This window comes from Ursus americanus, chromosome 1 (genome assembly GCF_024610735.1).
Source record: "Ursus americanus isolate L20-20 chromosome 1, mUrsAme1.1.p, whole genome shotgun sequence".
In the NCBI taxonomy this organism is placed as follows: domain Eukaryota; kingdom Metazoa; phylum Chordata; class Mammalia; order Carnivora; family Ursidae; genus Ursus; species Ursus americanus.
This window is the reverse complement of record NC_142127.1, coordinates 18,277,881-18,292,074: the sequence shown is the minus strand read 5'-3', so window position 1 is coordinate 18,292,074 and position 14,194 is coordinate 18,277,881. Positions and strand designations below refer to the sequence as shown.

At 46.7% G+C, this 14,194-nt stretch overlaps 1 protein-coding gene across 1 annotated transcript in view; it reads left to right on the top strand.

Moving 5' to 3' along the window:
- The window catches only part of LCT (lactase), a 50,322-nt gene that overhangs the window by 25,076 nt on the left and 11,052 nt on the right, over positions 1-14,194 (top strand). Inside the window, exons 7-11 of the mRNA XM_045782850.2 lie at positions 436-1,081; positions 4,920-6,470; positions 7,109-7,377; positions 11,592-11,882; positions 13,707-13,905. Coding sequence (XP_045638806.2) covers positions 436-1,081; positions 4,920-6,470; positions 7,109-7,377; positions 11,592-11,882; positions 13,707-13,905 — 2,956 coding nt within the window. The remainder of the gene's footprint in view (positions 1-435; positions 1,082-4,919; positions 6,471-7,108; positions 7,378-11,591; positions 11,883-13,706; positions 13,906-14,194) is intronic.

Sequence of the window (14,194 nt, the reverse complement as noted above, 5' to 3'; positions counted from 1 at the left end):
TTTACTATGAAGTATGGCTGTTGGTACTGCTGCTATTGACCTGTCAGCGGTGGTGGTGACTTGTTGACATTGTCATTGACTTACTGACTCTGTTGTCTGCATTGTCGATGTTGCTGGCACTGGTGCTGATGGCGTTGTCGATGTCAACATTGTCCATGTCGTTGGTTTATTGACATTATTAGCATCCGTCTTAACTTCTTATTGATATTGTTGACTTGTTGACATTGGCATTAACTTGTTGATGACTTGCTGACGTTGTTTACGTTACTCTTGTTACTGATGTGGACATTTTCAGTGTTAGTGTTGTTATTAACATTGGTAACAATGACATTGGTGCTAACTTGTTGATGTTGTAGACTTGCTGTTGGCTTATGGTTGTTGGCTTTGCTATTGGTTGTTATTAAGCACTGTATTTCCTTCTTTCTTCCTCACAAGGTGGCTCACTTGGTCCTCAAGGCTCATGCCAGAGTTTGGCACCACTATAATAGCCACTATCGTCCACGGCAGCAGGGACGCGTGGGCATTGTGTTGAACTCAGACTGGGCAGAACCTCTGTCCCCAGAGAGTCCTGAGGACCTCAGAGCCTCTGAACGCTTCTTGCATTTCATGCTGGGCTGGTTTGCACACCCCATCTTTGTGGATGGAGACTACCCTGCTGCCCTGAAGGCCCAGATCCAACAGATGAACCAACAGTGCCCCAGTCCTGTGGCCCAACTCCCTGAGTTCACTGAGGCAGAGAAGCAGCTCCTGAAAGGCTCCGCTGATTTTCTGGGTCTGTCTCATTATACCTCCCGCCTCATCAGCAAGGCCCAACAAGATTCCTGCATCCCCAGCTATGATACCATTGGAGGCTTCTCCCAACACGTGGACCCTGCATGGCCCCAGACCTCATCCCCTTGGATTTATGTGGTGCCCTGGGGTATAAGGAGACTGTTGCAGTTTGTATATTTGGAATATACAAAAGGAAAAGTTCCGATCTACCTGGCTGGGAATGGCATGCCCATAGGGGAGACCGAAGATCTCTTTGAGGATTCCTTGAGAGTAGACTACTTCAATAAATGTATCAACGAGGTGCTCAAGGGTAAGAATGGTGGATATGCTGGTGACCGGAAGGTGGGTGGTACTTCTCCAAGTCTTCGGAGTTTTGTTTAATGAGACAAAAACACTCTCCCAAGAAAATGAAGTCAAAAAGTAGTAGTAGTAGTAATAGCATGAATCCTTCACGTTACCCTCCTGTCTCTCCCAGAAGCCTCAAGTCTTTGCTTCTATATTCTTATTCCCTATAATGTCTCCTTCTACATTCTGCCCATCTGAGTCTTATCCACTGGTCAAGACTCATGATCTCTTAATGCATTCATTTAACAAAAGTGTATTCAGTGCCTATTATGTGCCACACATTGCACAAGACTGTAGGGGTTAGGGGCGCCTGGGTGGCACAGCGGTTAAGCATCTGCCTTTGGCTCAGGGCGTGATCCCAGCGTTATGGGATCGAGCCCCACATCAGGCTCCTCCGCTGGGAGCCTGCTTCTTCCTCTCCCACTCCCCCTGCTTGTGTTCCCTCTCTCACTGGCTGTCTCTCTCTCTGTGTCGAATAAATAAATAAAATCTTAAAAAAAAAAAAAAGACTGTAGAGGTTAAATATTGAACAAATACAATCTTTTCCCATAGGATGCTCAGAAATCTTTTCCCATAGGACACTCCACTCCCAGAGGAACACAGAAAATTACAATATAGGATGACAGTGGCATTGTAAGTTGGGACTCCAACCCATTAAACCTTTCCTCATTGTTCTGGCCACATTAATCTCCATCTTCTTTAACCAGCTATAACATCTACATTGCACACCATTCACTTTGATCCAATTAATTCATTTCTACAAAATCATTCTTGTCTAGCACAGTTTCATATATCTTTTAAATTTTTTAAAATTTTAATTCCAATATAGTTAACATACAGTGTTATACTGGTTTTACGTATACAATATAGTGATCTGACATTTCTGTATGTTACTTAGTGCTCATGATGATAAATGTACTCATACTCTCCTTCACCTATTTCAACCATCGCTTCCCCTTCCCCTTTGGTAACCATCAGTTCTCTATGGCTAAGAGTCTTGGTTTGTCTCTTGTATTCTTTATTTGTTTTGTTTCTTAAATTCCACATATGAGTGAAATCATATGGTATTTGTATTTATCTGATTGGCTTATTTCACTTGACATTATACCCTCTACATCCATAGATGTTGTTGCAATTGGTAAGATTTCATTCTTTTTTATGGTTGGTTAATATTGCATTGTATTTTTAAATACCACATCTATTTTATCCACTCATCTTTTGATAGACACTTGGGCTGCTTACATAATTTGGCTGTTGTAAATAATGCTGCAGTGAACAGGGTGCATATGTCTTTTTGAATTAGTGTTTTTATATTCTTTGAATAAATACCCAGTAGTAGAATTACTGGATCATAGGGTAATTGTATTTTTAATTTTTTGAGGAACCTCTGTACTGTTTTCCACAGTGGCTGTAGTAATTTACATTCCCCCCAACAGTGCATAAGAGTTCCTTTTTCTCCACATCCTCACCAACACTTGCTGTTCCGTGTGTTTTTTATTTTAGCCACTCTGACAGATCTGAAGTGATATTTCACTGTAGCTTTGAATTACATTTCCCTGATGATGAGTTATGTTGAACATCTTTTCATGTGTCTGTTGGCCATCTGTATGTCTTCTTTGGACCAAGAAATGTCTGCTTGTCTCTTCTGCCCATTTTTTGATTGGATTATTTAGTTTTTGGGTGTTGGGTTGTATCAGTTCTTTATATATTTTGAATACAAACCCTTTATTGGATATGTCATTTTCAAACATCTTTTCCTGTTCCATGGGTTGTCTGTTAGTTTTGTTGATGGTTTCCTTTGCTGTGCAGAAGCTTTTTATTTTGGTGTAGTCCCAATACTTTATTTTTGGTTTTGTTTTCCTTGCCTCAGGACACATATCAAGAAAGATGTCAATATGGTCTATGTCAGAGAAATTACTGCCTGTGCTCTCTCCCCTCTAGGGTTATGGTTTCAGGTCTCACATTTAGGTCTTTAATACATTTGAGTTTATTTTTGTGTATGGTGTAGGAAACTGGTCCAGATTCATTCTTCTACATGTAGCTGTCCAACTTTCCCAATGCCATTTGTTGAAGAGACTGTCTTTTTCCCATAAGCCTTTTTATTCCAAGTAAAAAGGAATGGCAAATAGTTTTCAACTCATATGTCAGTGCTAATCGATTGATAAGTGGTTAGTCACCTGCCTAGGGGGCTATGTTGAGAAGATTTCAAGGCCTGGTCTAGATTCAGTGAAAGAGTTGATAAGTAATACCTGCCCTAGGCGCTGCAGTAAGGAATGGAGACACACGTTCCCTGTACCTGAGGCCAAACACCCTCTTATACTTTCCTTGTACTCTTAGCATCAGGGTTACAATTCTGTAATCTTCACAATCCTGGAATCCCTTTAAGATATTATCTCAAGTGATCTTTGAAACAGTCTTGTGCAGGAAATAGGAGCAGATTTTTTTTAAAAAAAGATTTTATTTGAGAGAGCACATGCACAAGCCGGGGAGCGAGGAGGGGCAGAGGGAGAGGGAGAAGCAGACTCCCTGATCAGCAAGGAGCCTAACACGGGGCTGCATCCCAGGACCCTGGGATCATGACCTGAGCCGAAGGCAGACGCTTAACTGATTGAGCCACCCAGGCGCAGTAGGGGCAGATATTATCCTCACGGAACAATTGTGAAAACTGAAGCTTAGAGAGATTACGTGCTGTGTCCAAACAGCCAGTGAGTGAAACCACAGGGCTTTCTATCTATCTCTGTCTCAGCAATACCCACAAACCTATGAGGCTTCTATTCGTCTTTGTTTCCAGAGCCTATTACAGCCTGGGACAATGTAGGTCCTTACTAAATTATTTATTGAATGATTAAATGAACTATACAAAATATATGAATTACCTGCCTCTTATACAGTTAGCATCTGTTAAGAGGCTGTGTAATCTGATAAAAATAGGGCTTAATATTTTGCTGGCTCCCAGTTTGAACCCAAAGCCATTGCTTTACTCTGATGCTGGTCTTTGGTTGACTCACTAGACTTTTTTTCTTTTTTAAAAAATTTTCTCGTAGTTCTGGAGGCCAGAAGTCCAAAATGGAGATGTCAGTGGGGCCACTCTTCCTCCAAAGTCTCCAAAGTAGACTCCTTCCTTACCTCTTCCAGCGTCTGGTGGCTCCAGGCCTTCCCTGGCTAGCGGTTGTATCACGCCGCTGTCTGCCTCCAGCTGCATGTGGATCTTGTCTGTTTCTCTTTTAAGGATCCTTGTCTGGATTTCTGACTCACCCAGTTAATGCGCATGATCTCGTCTTAAGATCCCTAACTTAATTACATCTACAAAGACCCTTTTGCCAAACAAGGTTACATTCACTGGTATGGGAAATTGAGAATTGAGCATATCTTTTTGGGGACCACTATTCAAACCACTGTACCAGGGAATACCTAACTGTAGGCTTTATTTCTCTTTTTTAAGATACGATGTGTGATCATTTTATGTCAGTATTACCAAGCATAAGGAAAAACGAAAGTACATTTTAAGTATTTATGCATTCTATAAAAAATCAAGGAGCCCCGATAATAGCAGACGGGACACATTCTCGTATTCATTTTAAGGCAGCGGTGCTCCTCTGGACTAAGATTTATGACCATAGATGCGGCCTGATGATGCATAGGGCCTTATGGATTTTTCTTTTATTCACTCTAAGAAAAAAGGGTTAGCATTTTGGGGTGATCCAAGTCCCCTCCAAAATGTGCACATCAAAAGGAAAACCTTTAAATAGCAACATCAGGAAGAGTGACTTAAAAACAATCCTGAGTTTTGTTTTTCCCCATAGCTATCAAGGAGGACTCTGTGGATGTTCGATCTTACATTGCTCGTGCCCTCATGGATGGCTTCGAAGGCCCCTCTGGTTACAGCCAGAGGTTTGGGCTGCATCACGTCAGCTTCAATGACAGCAGCAAGCCAAGGACTCCCAGGAAGTCTGCCTACTTTTTCACCAGCATCATTGAAAAGAATGGTTTCCTTCCCAAGGTGGTGAAGAGACTGCCACCACCCAGTACGGCAGACTTTCCCCCTAAAATGAGAGCCTTCACTTTTCCATCTGACGTGCCCTCCAAAGCTAAAGTCGTTTGGGAAAAGTTCTCCAACCAACCCAAGTTTGAAAGAGATTTGTTCTACCATGGCACTTTCCGGGATGACTTTCTGTGGGGCGTGTCTTCATCAGCCTATCAGATTGAAGGAGCTTGGGATGCTGATGGCAAAGGCCCCAGCATCTGGGATAACTTCACCCACACACCAGGGAGCAATGTGAAAGACGGTGCCACTGGAGACATTGCCTGTGACAGCTATAACCAATTGGATGCCGATCTGAATATGCTTCGAGCTTTGAAGGTGAAGGCCTATCGCTTCTCTTTCTCCTGGTCTCGGATTTTCCCAACGGGGAGAAACAGTTCTATCAATAGACACGGTGTTGATTATTACAACAGGCTGATCAATGGCTTGGTGGCAAGCAACATCTCACCCATGGTGACACTGTTCCACTGGGACCTGCCCCAGGCCCTCCAGGATATTGGAGGCTGGGAAAATCCTTCCTTGATTGAGTTGTTTAACAGCTATGCGGACTTTTGTTTCCAGACCTTTGGGGACAGAGTTAAGTTCTGGATGACCTTTAATGAGCCCACATACCAGGCATGGTTAGGTTATGGCTCAGGGGAGTTTCCTCCACTGGTGAAGGACCCGGGCTGGGGACCTTACAGGATTGGCCATGCAATTCTCAAAGCTCATGCCAGAGTCTATCACACTTATGATGAGAAATACAGGCAGGAACAGAAGGGGGTCATCTCTTTGAGCCTCAGTGCACACTGGGCAGAGCCCAAGTCACCAGAGATCCCGAGGGACATGGAGGCAGCTGACCGTATGCTGCAGTTCTCACTGGGCTGGTTTGCCCACCCCATTTTCCGAAATGGAGACTATCCCGATGCCATGAAGTGGAAAGTGGGGAATAGGAGTGAACTGCAACACTTAGCCACCTCCCGCCTGCCAAGCTTCACCGAGGAAGAGAAGAGGTACATCCGGGCTACAGCTGACGTGTTCTGCCTCAACACCTACTACTCCAGAATAGTGCAGCACAGAACACCCAGGTTAAACCCGCCCTCCTATGAAGATGACTGGGAGACGACCGAGGAGGAGGACCCTTCGTGGCCTTCCACAGCACTGAACAGAGCTGTGCCCTGGGGGACACGAAGACTGCTCAGCTGGATCAAGGAAGAGTACGGTGACATCCCCATTTACATCACTGAAAATGGAGTGGGGCTGACAAATCCGCAAGTGGAAGATACCGATAGGATATTTTACCATAAAACCTACATCAATGAAGCCTTGAAAGGTATGTGAGCATTCATGTCCCCCTTACAGAATCTTCCAGCATCCATATGTCATGTCCCTGAAATGGTTTGGCAGAGTGAATTACAAACCATCAACAGGTCTCTCTTAGGTCCTAACTCCATAATTCTTTTCCTATCTGGGGTTACACATCCCTTTAGAAATCTGAAAAAAAGCTATGGTCATCTACCCACACATACAGAGTATTTTCATGGGTCCGTCCATTCCTTACTGAGCAACTACTATGTGACAAGTGCTATTCTATGTGCAGTGAACGAAAAGATAACATGGAGCTTATATTCTGGTGAATTCCATGCACCCCAGAACAAGAAACTCTTCTCTAATTCTCGTTTGTATGTTTAACTTCTAAAGTGGGCTGAGACCCTTGATTTGAGGCATGTGCCTCTACCCCAACAAAAGAATTTGATTTTGCCGGGGTCAGTCATTAATTATTGCTGTGAGGGCATCAGGGCTGGCAAAAAAGACAAGGCGATGTGTCTCTCTGGGCATACATTACTTGTGTGCAGAAGGTATTGGTTTAGGACTACTGTCTTGAATGCGGTGCCAGTCTTGGCTGGGCTTCTTGGGGACCTCACCCTCCTGGTGTAAAGCTCCTCTCTGCTCCCTTTGGGATGTTCCCAGCCTACAGACTTGATGGTGTAGACCTTCGAGGGTATTCTGCATGGTCTCTGATGGACAATTTTGAGTGGCTGAATGGCTACACAGTCAAGTTTGGACTGTACCACGTCGATTTCAATAACACAAACAGGCCTCGCACAGCAAGAGCCTCCGCCAGGTACTACACAGAGGTCATCACCAACAACGGCATGCCACTGCCCAGGGAAGACGAGTTTCTCTATGGACATTTTCCCGAGGGCTTCATCTGGAGTGCGGCTTCCGCTGCGTATCAGGTGAGAAGTCCAGGGCCTTTCAGCAACATTTGTTGCGTACCTACTATGTGCCAGGCTGTGCGCTCGGTGCCGGGAGGTGCAGGTAAGAGCAGGGGGTTTTCACAGACCTATGGGAGGAAAGTACAGGTGCCATGCTTGGAGTCATGGAGGTCCTTTCCCTGGACAGCCCAGCTTCTTCACATCCCCGAATTCAGGCAGACCAGCTTGGCTTCTAAGAGCTGTGCTGAGACAGGTGTTGGCGGGCAAAACGGAGCAGGTGAACCTGGACACAAACACTAGGCAGAAACATGCCGACATGAAGCTTCTCTGCTAGAACGTGTCTGTTTCTCACCCCGTCTCTTCCGAGCAGGCAGTTGGCTCAGAACGGCAGTCACAGGGGCCTGGGCTTGTTTTGATGTCCTGACCACATCCTAGTGTTAGCTTATTTGTGCCAAATGAAGCTCACTGATAAAGAAAACAGAAGGGTTTTGCTTTTCCCCAGAAAAATGAAAGATAGAAAGCAAAGAGTGACTTGCCCAGGCAGTTAGTGGGGAGTCCCTGCTTTACATCTCCTGCCTCCATTGATTTTGAGGCAGGAGTGGGGGCTCAGTGTGCTCCCTGTGGGACCTGGGCAGGGTCAGTGCTGTGAGCTGACCTGACCCTGGGTCTGCTTAGCCCTCGGCTGTTTTCTAGACAATCAGAGCTGCTGAAAATGTTTTTAAGGGAGGGGATGGTTAGCTACTCCCTGATGACCGCACTACTAGGTTACAGCGAGGTCTCAGGCTAAATTCTGCCATGTCCAGACATGATTAAGTACCTGTACAAACACAAAAACTGCTCATGTATCCTGTTCTGTGGACTGGAGGAAACCCCAGTTCTTGGTCCTCTTAGGTGCTCTGGCCAACACCTTGCGTGAAAGAAGCATTTGAGGAAATGCCAAGATTTCAGAGATGATGTTCTGTTACTCTTACTTCAGGGCAAGAGAACCCACTGTCCAGGGTCTCCCCAGTTCGGCCTGCTGCACACTTGCATGGATGAGTCTCGTTGAGGGGCCTCTGCCCTGCTGGATGTTTAGCAGCGTCCCTGGTCTGTACCACCGGACGTCAGCACACTCCTACCCAACTTGTGACAACTAAAGATGTTTCCGGACATTGCGAAGTGTCTCTTCAGGGACAAAATAGCCCCTGGGGGAGAACCGCTATCCCACAGGTTTATAGCTGGACACAGGAAAGATTAGGAATTTATTCTAGGGGTGCCTGGGTGGCTTAGTTGTTAAGCGTCTGCCTTTGGCTCAGGTCATGATCCCAGGGTCCTGGGATCGAGCCTCACATCGGGCTCCCTGCTCAGAGGGAAGTCTGCTTCTCCCTCTCCCACTCCCCCTGCTTGTGTTCCTTCTCTCATTTTGTCTCTGTCAAATATATAAAATCTTAAAAAAAAAAAAAAGGAATTTATTCTAGGGCACAGGCTGCAGACCCTATAGGATTCTTAAGCCCTGTCCATGCAAGGGAAAGGAGTGTCTTAAAAAGCTTTTAGCCCACTCACATCTTGAATGATTAATTGGCATCAGCAGGCACCCATTTCTATTCACCAGGCAGCCGGCAGGCACAATTCCTGCCATTTGTGACATTAAATCATCTAATTAGCAAAGTGTCACGTACAAGTCAAGAATTGATGAGAAGTGCTTATAGTGCAGGCTTCCTGATTAGATACCAACTGATTGTGCATTCTTTTTTTGTGCATTCTTTTTTTTCTTACAGATTGATGTATTTATTTGAGAGAGAATGAGAGAGAGAGAGAGAGAGTGCACGCATGGCGAGAGAGGGTTTGAGGGAGAGGGGTAGATGGAAAGGGAGAGAAACCATCTTAAGCAGACTTAGCACTGAGCAGAGAGCGCAACGCAGGGCTCGATCTCATTGACCCTGAGATGATGACCTGAGCCGAAACCAGGAGTCAGATGCTCAACCGACTGCACCACCCCGACACCCCGATCGTGCATTCTTTTTAAAACTTTTGATTTGGAAATCTTTTTGAACATAGAGAAAAGTTGTAAAAATAGTAGAGGACTCCTATATACCCTTTTCCCATATTCCTCAACTGTTAAAATTTTACCATTTGCCTTATTTTCTGTGTGTGTGTGTGTGTGTGTGTGTACATAGATATTGTATGTATATGAAACGATTTTATCACTTGAATGAGGTGTTTGCCAGGCTTCTCTACCACAAAACTGGTAAGTATTTTGTAGTTAAAAATAATAAGTATTTTGTGGGGAGCTACTTGGAGACCCTGTAAGTAACCTGTTCCTCATCAAATTTTACCCAGTCTAGCAACTGTTAATAATTTTTGCCTGAATCGGTTATTACAGTAATAGCCAACAGTGATTTTCTCACTTTTTCATTGCTCTTGTATTTGTTAGGTGGCATTCAGCAGAAGGTCAAGCTTTGACTTTTCTCCTATTTACTCATAGTATATAACTATGCATCAGCAGTATGGCCTCATGGAGTCCCATTTTATTCAATGAGTTATACTTTTGCTAGTATTATGTTTTTAGATGTTCATATTTTCAAACATTTTACTGCAGGGAGGTCCTCTTAGCCAGATCCTATGTCCTTTTTACATGGCCCATCGTTCTTGGAGCACTTCCTTAGTTCTTCCTGGTGCAAGATGCTCCAGGCTCATCTTGGGCCTTTTCTTCCCCAGCCTTGTAACCATCCATTTCTCTAATGAGCCCTGGACTCTTTAACCAGATAGGGGCATTTAGAACCCGAGGTCTAGGTGCTGGGTGTTCTCACTACCACTGGGTGTCAGCATTCCTCAGCTCTTGCAGTAGACAGAGCCAGGACACACACGCGTGTGCACGCGCACACACATACACACACACACACACACACACACGCACGTGCACGCACCTGTATGTATTTCTACCTCCACCCCATGTCTATGTAGATTGAAAAACAGTGAGTTCACACTGATACCTCTAATTCCAACTCAACTCCACAGGCTTAACGCCAGCCTTCCCATCTCCTGTATATTTTTTTAAATTTTATTATTTTTTTATTTTTTTAAATTTATGTCACCATACAGTACATCATTAGTTCTTGATGTAGTGTTCCATGAGTCATTGTTTGCGTATAACACCCAGTGCTTCATGCAATATGTGTCCTCCTTAATACCCATCACCGGGCTAGCCCATCCCCCCACCCCCTCCCCATTGCCCGTATTTTTATCTCCTTTCTCTGATGGTGAAAAATCTAGCTCCTAAGAGCCTCAACGTTGTCACTTATTTTTTCCACCCTCCTGCTTAACTAATCTTCCAGCCACCAAGGCCATGTCCTGTGCCCGTGCGTGCCTGCTGGCCCTGGACCCGCCCCTCGCATGGGGGCTGTGCAGGCCAGGCCTGGGTGTGTGTTCTTGGTTGGGATGCCAGCACTACCTGAGCAGTGTCCAGTCACGCAATATCACAGCATATGTGCTACGTGCTTTAAAGTAGGGGCACGGGGGTGGGGGCTCAGTCAGTTAAGCATCCGACTCTTGATTTTGGCTCAGGTCATGATCTCAGGGTTGTGGGCTCGAGCCCTGCATCGGGCTCCTTGCTTGGCAGAGAGTCTGCTTGGGATTCTCTCTTTCTCTCTCTTTGTGCCCCTGCCCCCCACCCCAGCTCATGCATGCTTGCTCTGTCTCCAAAATAAATATATCTTAAGAAAAAAAAAAAGTAAGTTACAGAACTTGTACCTGTCCCATTACCTGAGTCTGTAAGTAGGCATTTTCCCAGTGGCTTATGGTCATTTTCCTGTAAGGTAGGTGGGAAGAGAGAAAGGAAGCACAGAAGCCATGAGACGGGTCCTGATTAGAAATTCTGCCTCCGCAGCTGGCATCGCTGGTGGTTGTTTGATCATGGCTGGGTTTGGAGGCATGTGGAATTGTTCATTCAGGCTTCTAGTGAGAACCGGCCATACACCAGACCCCGCTGTGTGAAGCACTGGGACAGCAAGACGAAAAACCCAGCGCGTAGGGCAGTCTGTCAGCACTCCCATAACTGCGTGAGGCAGTGTGACAGTGCCGGGATGGACAGTGTGTACAGAAGGCTGTGGGAGCTCGGAAATCAGAGGGTGGCCAGAGAAGTTTCCCAGAGGAGGTGACGCTGACTTGTGTCCTGACTCGCGACACCCCATTGACAGAAAGGAACTTGTGGGGGCTTGACTGCAGAACTTAACTAGGCCATGTCTTGTCACCTTGAGATTGAAGGTGCATGGAGAGCAGACGGCAAAGGACTCAGCATTTGGGACACGTTTTCTCACACACCACTGAGGGTTGGGAATGATGACACCGGAGATGTGGCCTGTGACAGTTACCACAAGATTGCCGAGGACGTGGTCGCCCTGCAGAACCTGGGCGTGTCCCACTATCGCTTCTCTGTCGCCTGGTCTCGCGTCCTCCCGGACGGCACCACCAAGCACATCAATGAAGCGGGCCTCAGCTACTACGTGCGGCTCATTGACGCGCTGCTGGCTGCCAACATCAAGCCCCAGGTGAGGTCGGGCCCCAGCCAGGCTCTGGTCAAGTCCACATGCGGGAGCCAGCTGGGCCAGGGAGCTCTTTATTCCATAAACAAAATGCTGGTTTTTTGAACTGCCAATAAATTCATAGGGTGCAGAATTTTAAAAGTGTGAGAGTCCGCAGTGAAGATTTCCTCCGATCTCTGACCCCCAGCCATCCAGTTCTCTTGCTTAAAGAAGGCAGTCATTTGCTAGGTTCTCACGTCTTTCTTTTGCCCAGAGATGTGTACATCTGTAAATGTTCCTTTCTCCCCTTTTCTCATAAGGGTCACATACATGCAGTTTGGTACTTGCTTTATTTAACAGTATTTCTGCCCCATATTTCCATATCCATATCTAGTCTCCTTGTTGATTCTTTTTTTTTTTTAAAGTTAGGTGGAATTCTGTTTGCACTTTACCTCTCAAGTTACTTTCCTATTTACCAACCCTCTTCCCTGTGATGTTTCCAGTCTTTTGCCATTTTCACCACTAGTGCAGTGAGTCATCACAGACCCACATAATTTCGCCTGGTGTAAATTCATCTGTAGGCTGTGGTCCTAGAAGCAGAACCCCCGGGGCAAGAGGGCATGTGTTTTCAGTGAGGAGTTATGAATGATAAAACAGAAGCTCACTTGTGAGCTTATTTGGCTCTCACCAAAATTTTAAAATTTTACTTGGGAGCCTAAGGGACACTTTTCCTCTTCCCCTGGGCACGTGTGAGAAAGCTGTGGAGGGCATCTTCTAGGAAGCTCTGCTTTTCCCCTGCTGCACTGGCTGAGATTACATACTGCAGCCAGACTGTAATCCCCATGGTTACAACAAAGTGCTTCTGGACTTTTTCCTCCTACTGATATCAAGTCCAGAGCTAACCAGCCATGCAGCACTTACCACCACGAGTGCAGAGAGAGAACACGGCCAGGTGGCTGCCCTGCAGGACCCCAGGGTCTGAGTGCACAATGAACTTCATCACACACAATTCCAAACAACATCCGAGAGCACGCAGCTCAGGGCCAAGGACGGTACAGCCCTTGAGGGCACTGAGCCAGAGCGGAAAGGATAAGCGCGAGGGCAGGGAAAGCTTCAGCGCGGCGTGGGTCTTGAATAGAGAGGAGGATCTGCATGGATACGTGGGCAGGGGAAGGGCATGCCATGCCAAGGGAGAGACTGTGTCTGGACTGAAGACGGTTAGCCCCGTGCAGACTGAGGACGGTGGAGGCCCGGCTTAGCCAAGATGGGGTGCGTGAGGCCATCAAGGGGAAGGCCAGGAGACAACCAAGGCCTCATGGACATGGCCAGGGGGGCCGCCTCCAGCAAAGGGTTCCCAGCTGCACAGGAAGAACCTCTAGACACGTTGGACGGAGTTCTTGGTGTGTCCCTTGTCTACTCTCCCGGAGCCTCAGAGCCTCAGACGCTCGGCACAGTCTGCACAGGCAGTTTCTGAAGCGTAGCGTTTCGGATTCCTGACCACAACCAGGGCAACCCTGAAGAGCTGCCAGGGTGTCCGCCACTTCTCATGGGCTCTGCCACGTCACTTAGGCCCCACAACGATTCCATGACACGCAGGTCTTAGTGCCTGAGCCAGGGTCTCACACAGCTGGCAGGCAGTGGAGCCGGGACTCAAACCCAGCCTTCTCAGATCCAGGTGTTGACTGTCTCACACTTCAGCACGGCTGCCCTCCCCATCCACCAGAGAACCTTTGAGCTGTCCTGTCTTCTCATCCCTTCTCAGCTTTGGTAGCATTTGTGCTGGTGCGCGCAGCAGCAGTGATTTCCCTTGAAAGTAGACGGATGCAGCTGCTGGTCTTGCTTTCTCCACAGGTGACCATTTACCACTGGGATCTGCCCCAGGCACTCCAGGATGTTGGAGGCTGGGAGAATGAGACCATCGTGCAGCGGTTTAAAGAGTATGCAGATGTGCTCTTCCAGAGGCTAGGGGACAAGGTGAAGTTTTGGATCACCCTGAACGAGCCCTTCGTCATCGCCAACCAGGGCTATGGCTACGGGACATCAGCTCCAGGTAAGGGTCCCAGGCTCAACTCATCAGCTCTTTGGAGCATGACATTCTGAGCCCCACCAAGACTTGAAATTCAGGTGGCCCTGGAAGAGGAGGCCAAGAAAGCTCTGTGGCGCTGCCTCAGAATCTCTGCCTCTTGTTCAAGGCTGCCTGACACACAGCGGGTTCCCTTCTGACACCACTTTCTGCTAAACATGGATTTTACAGCTCAGCACCTCCAAATGGCTTCATTTCTTTGTGCTTTTTTTGCCCTGCCTCAGAAAGCTGCCTGAGATCAGGGGCAGGGACCAAT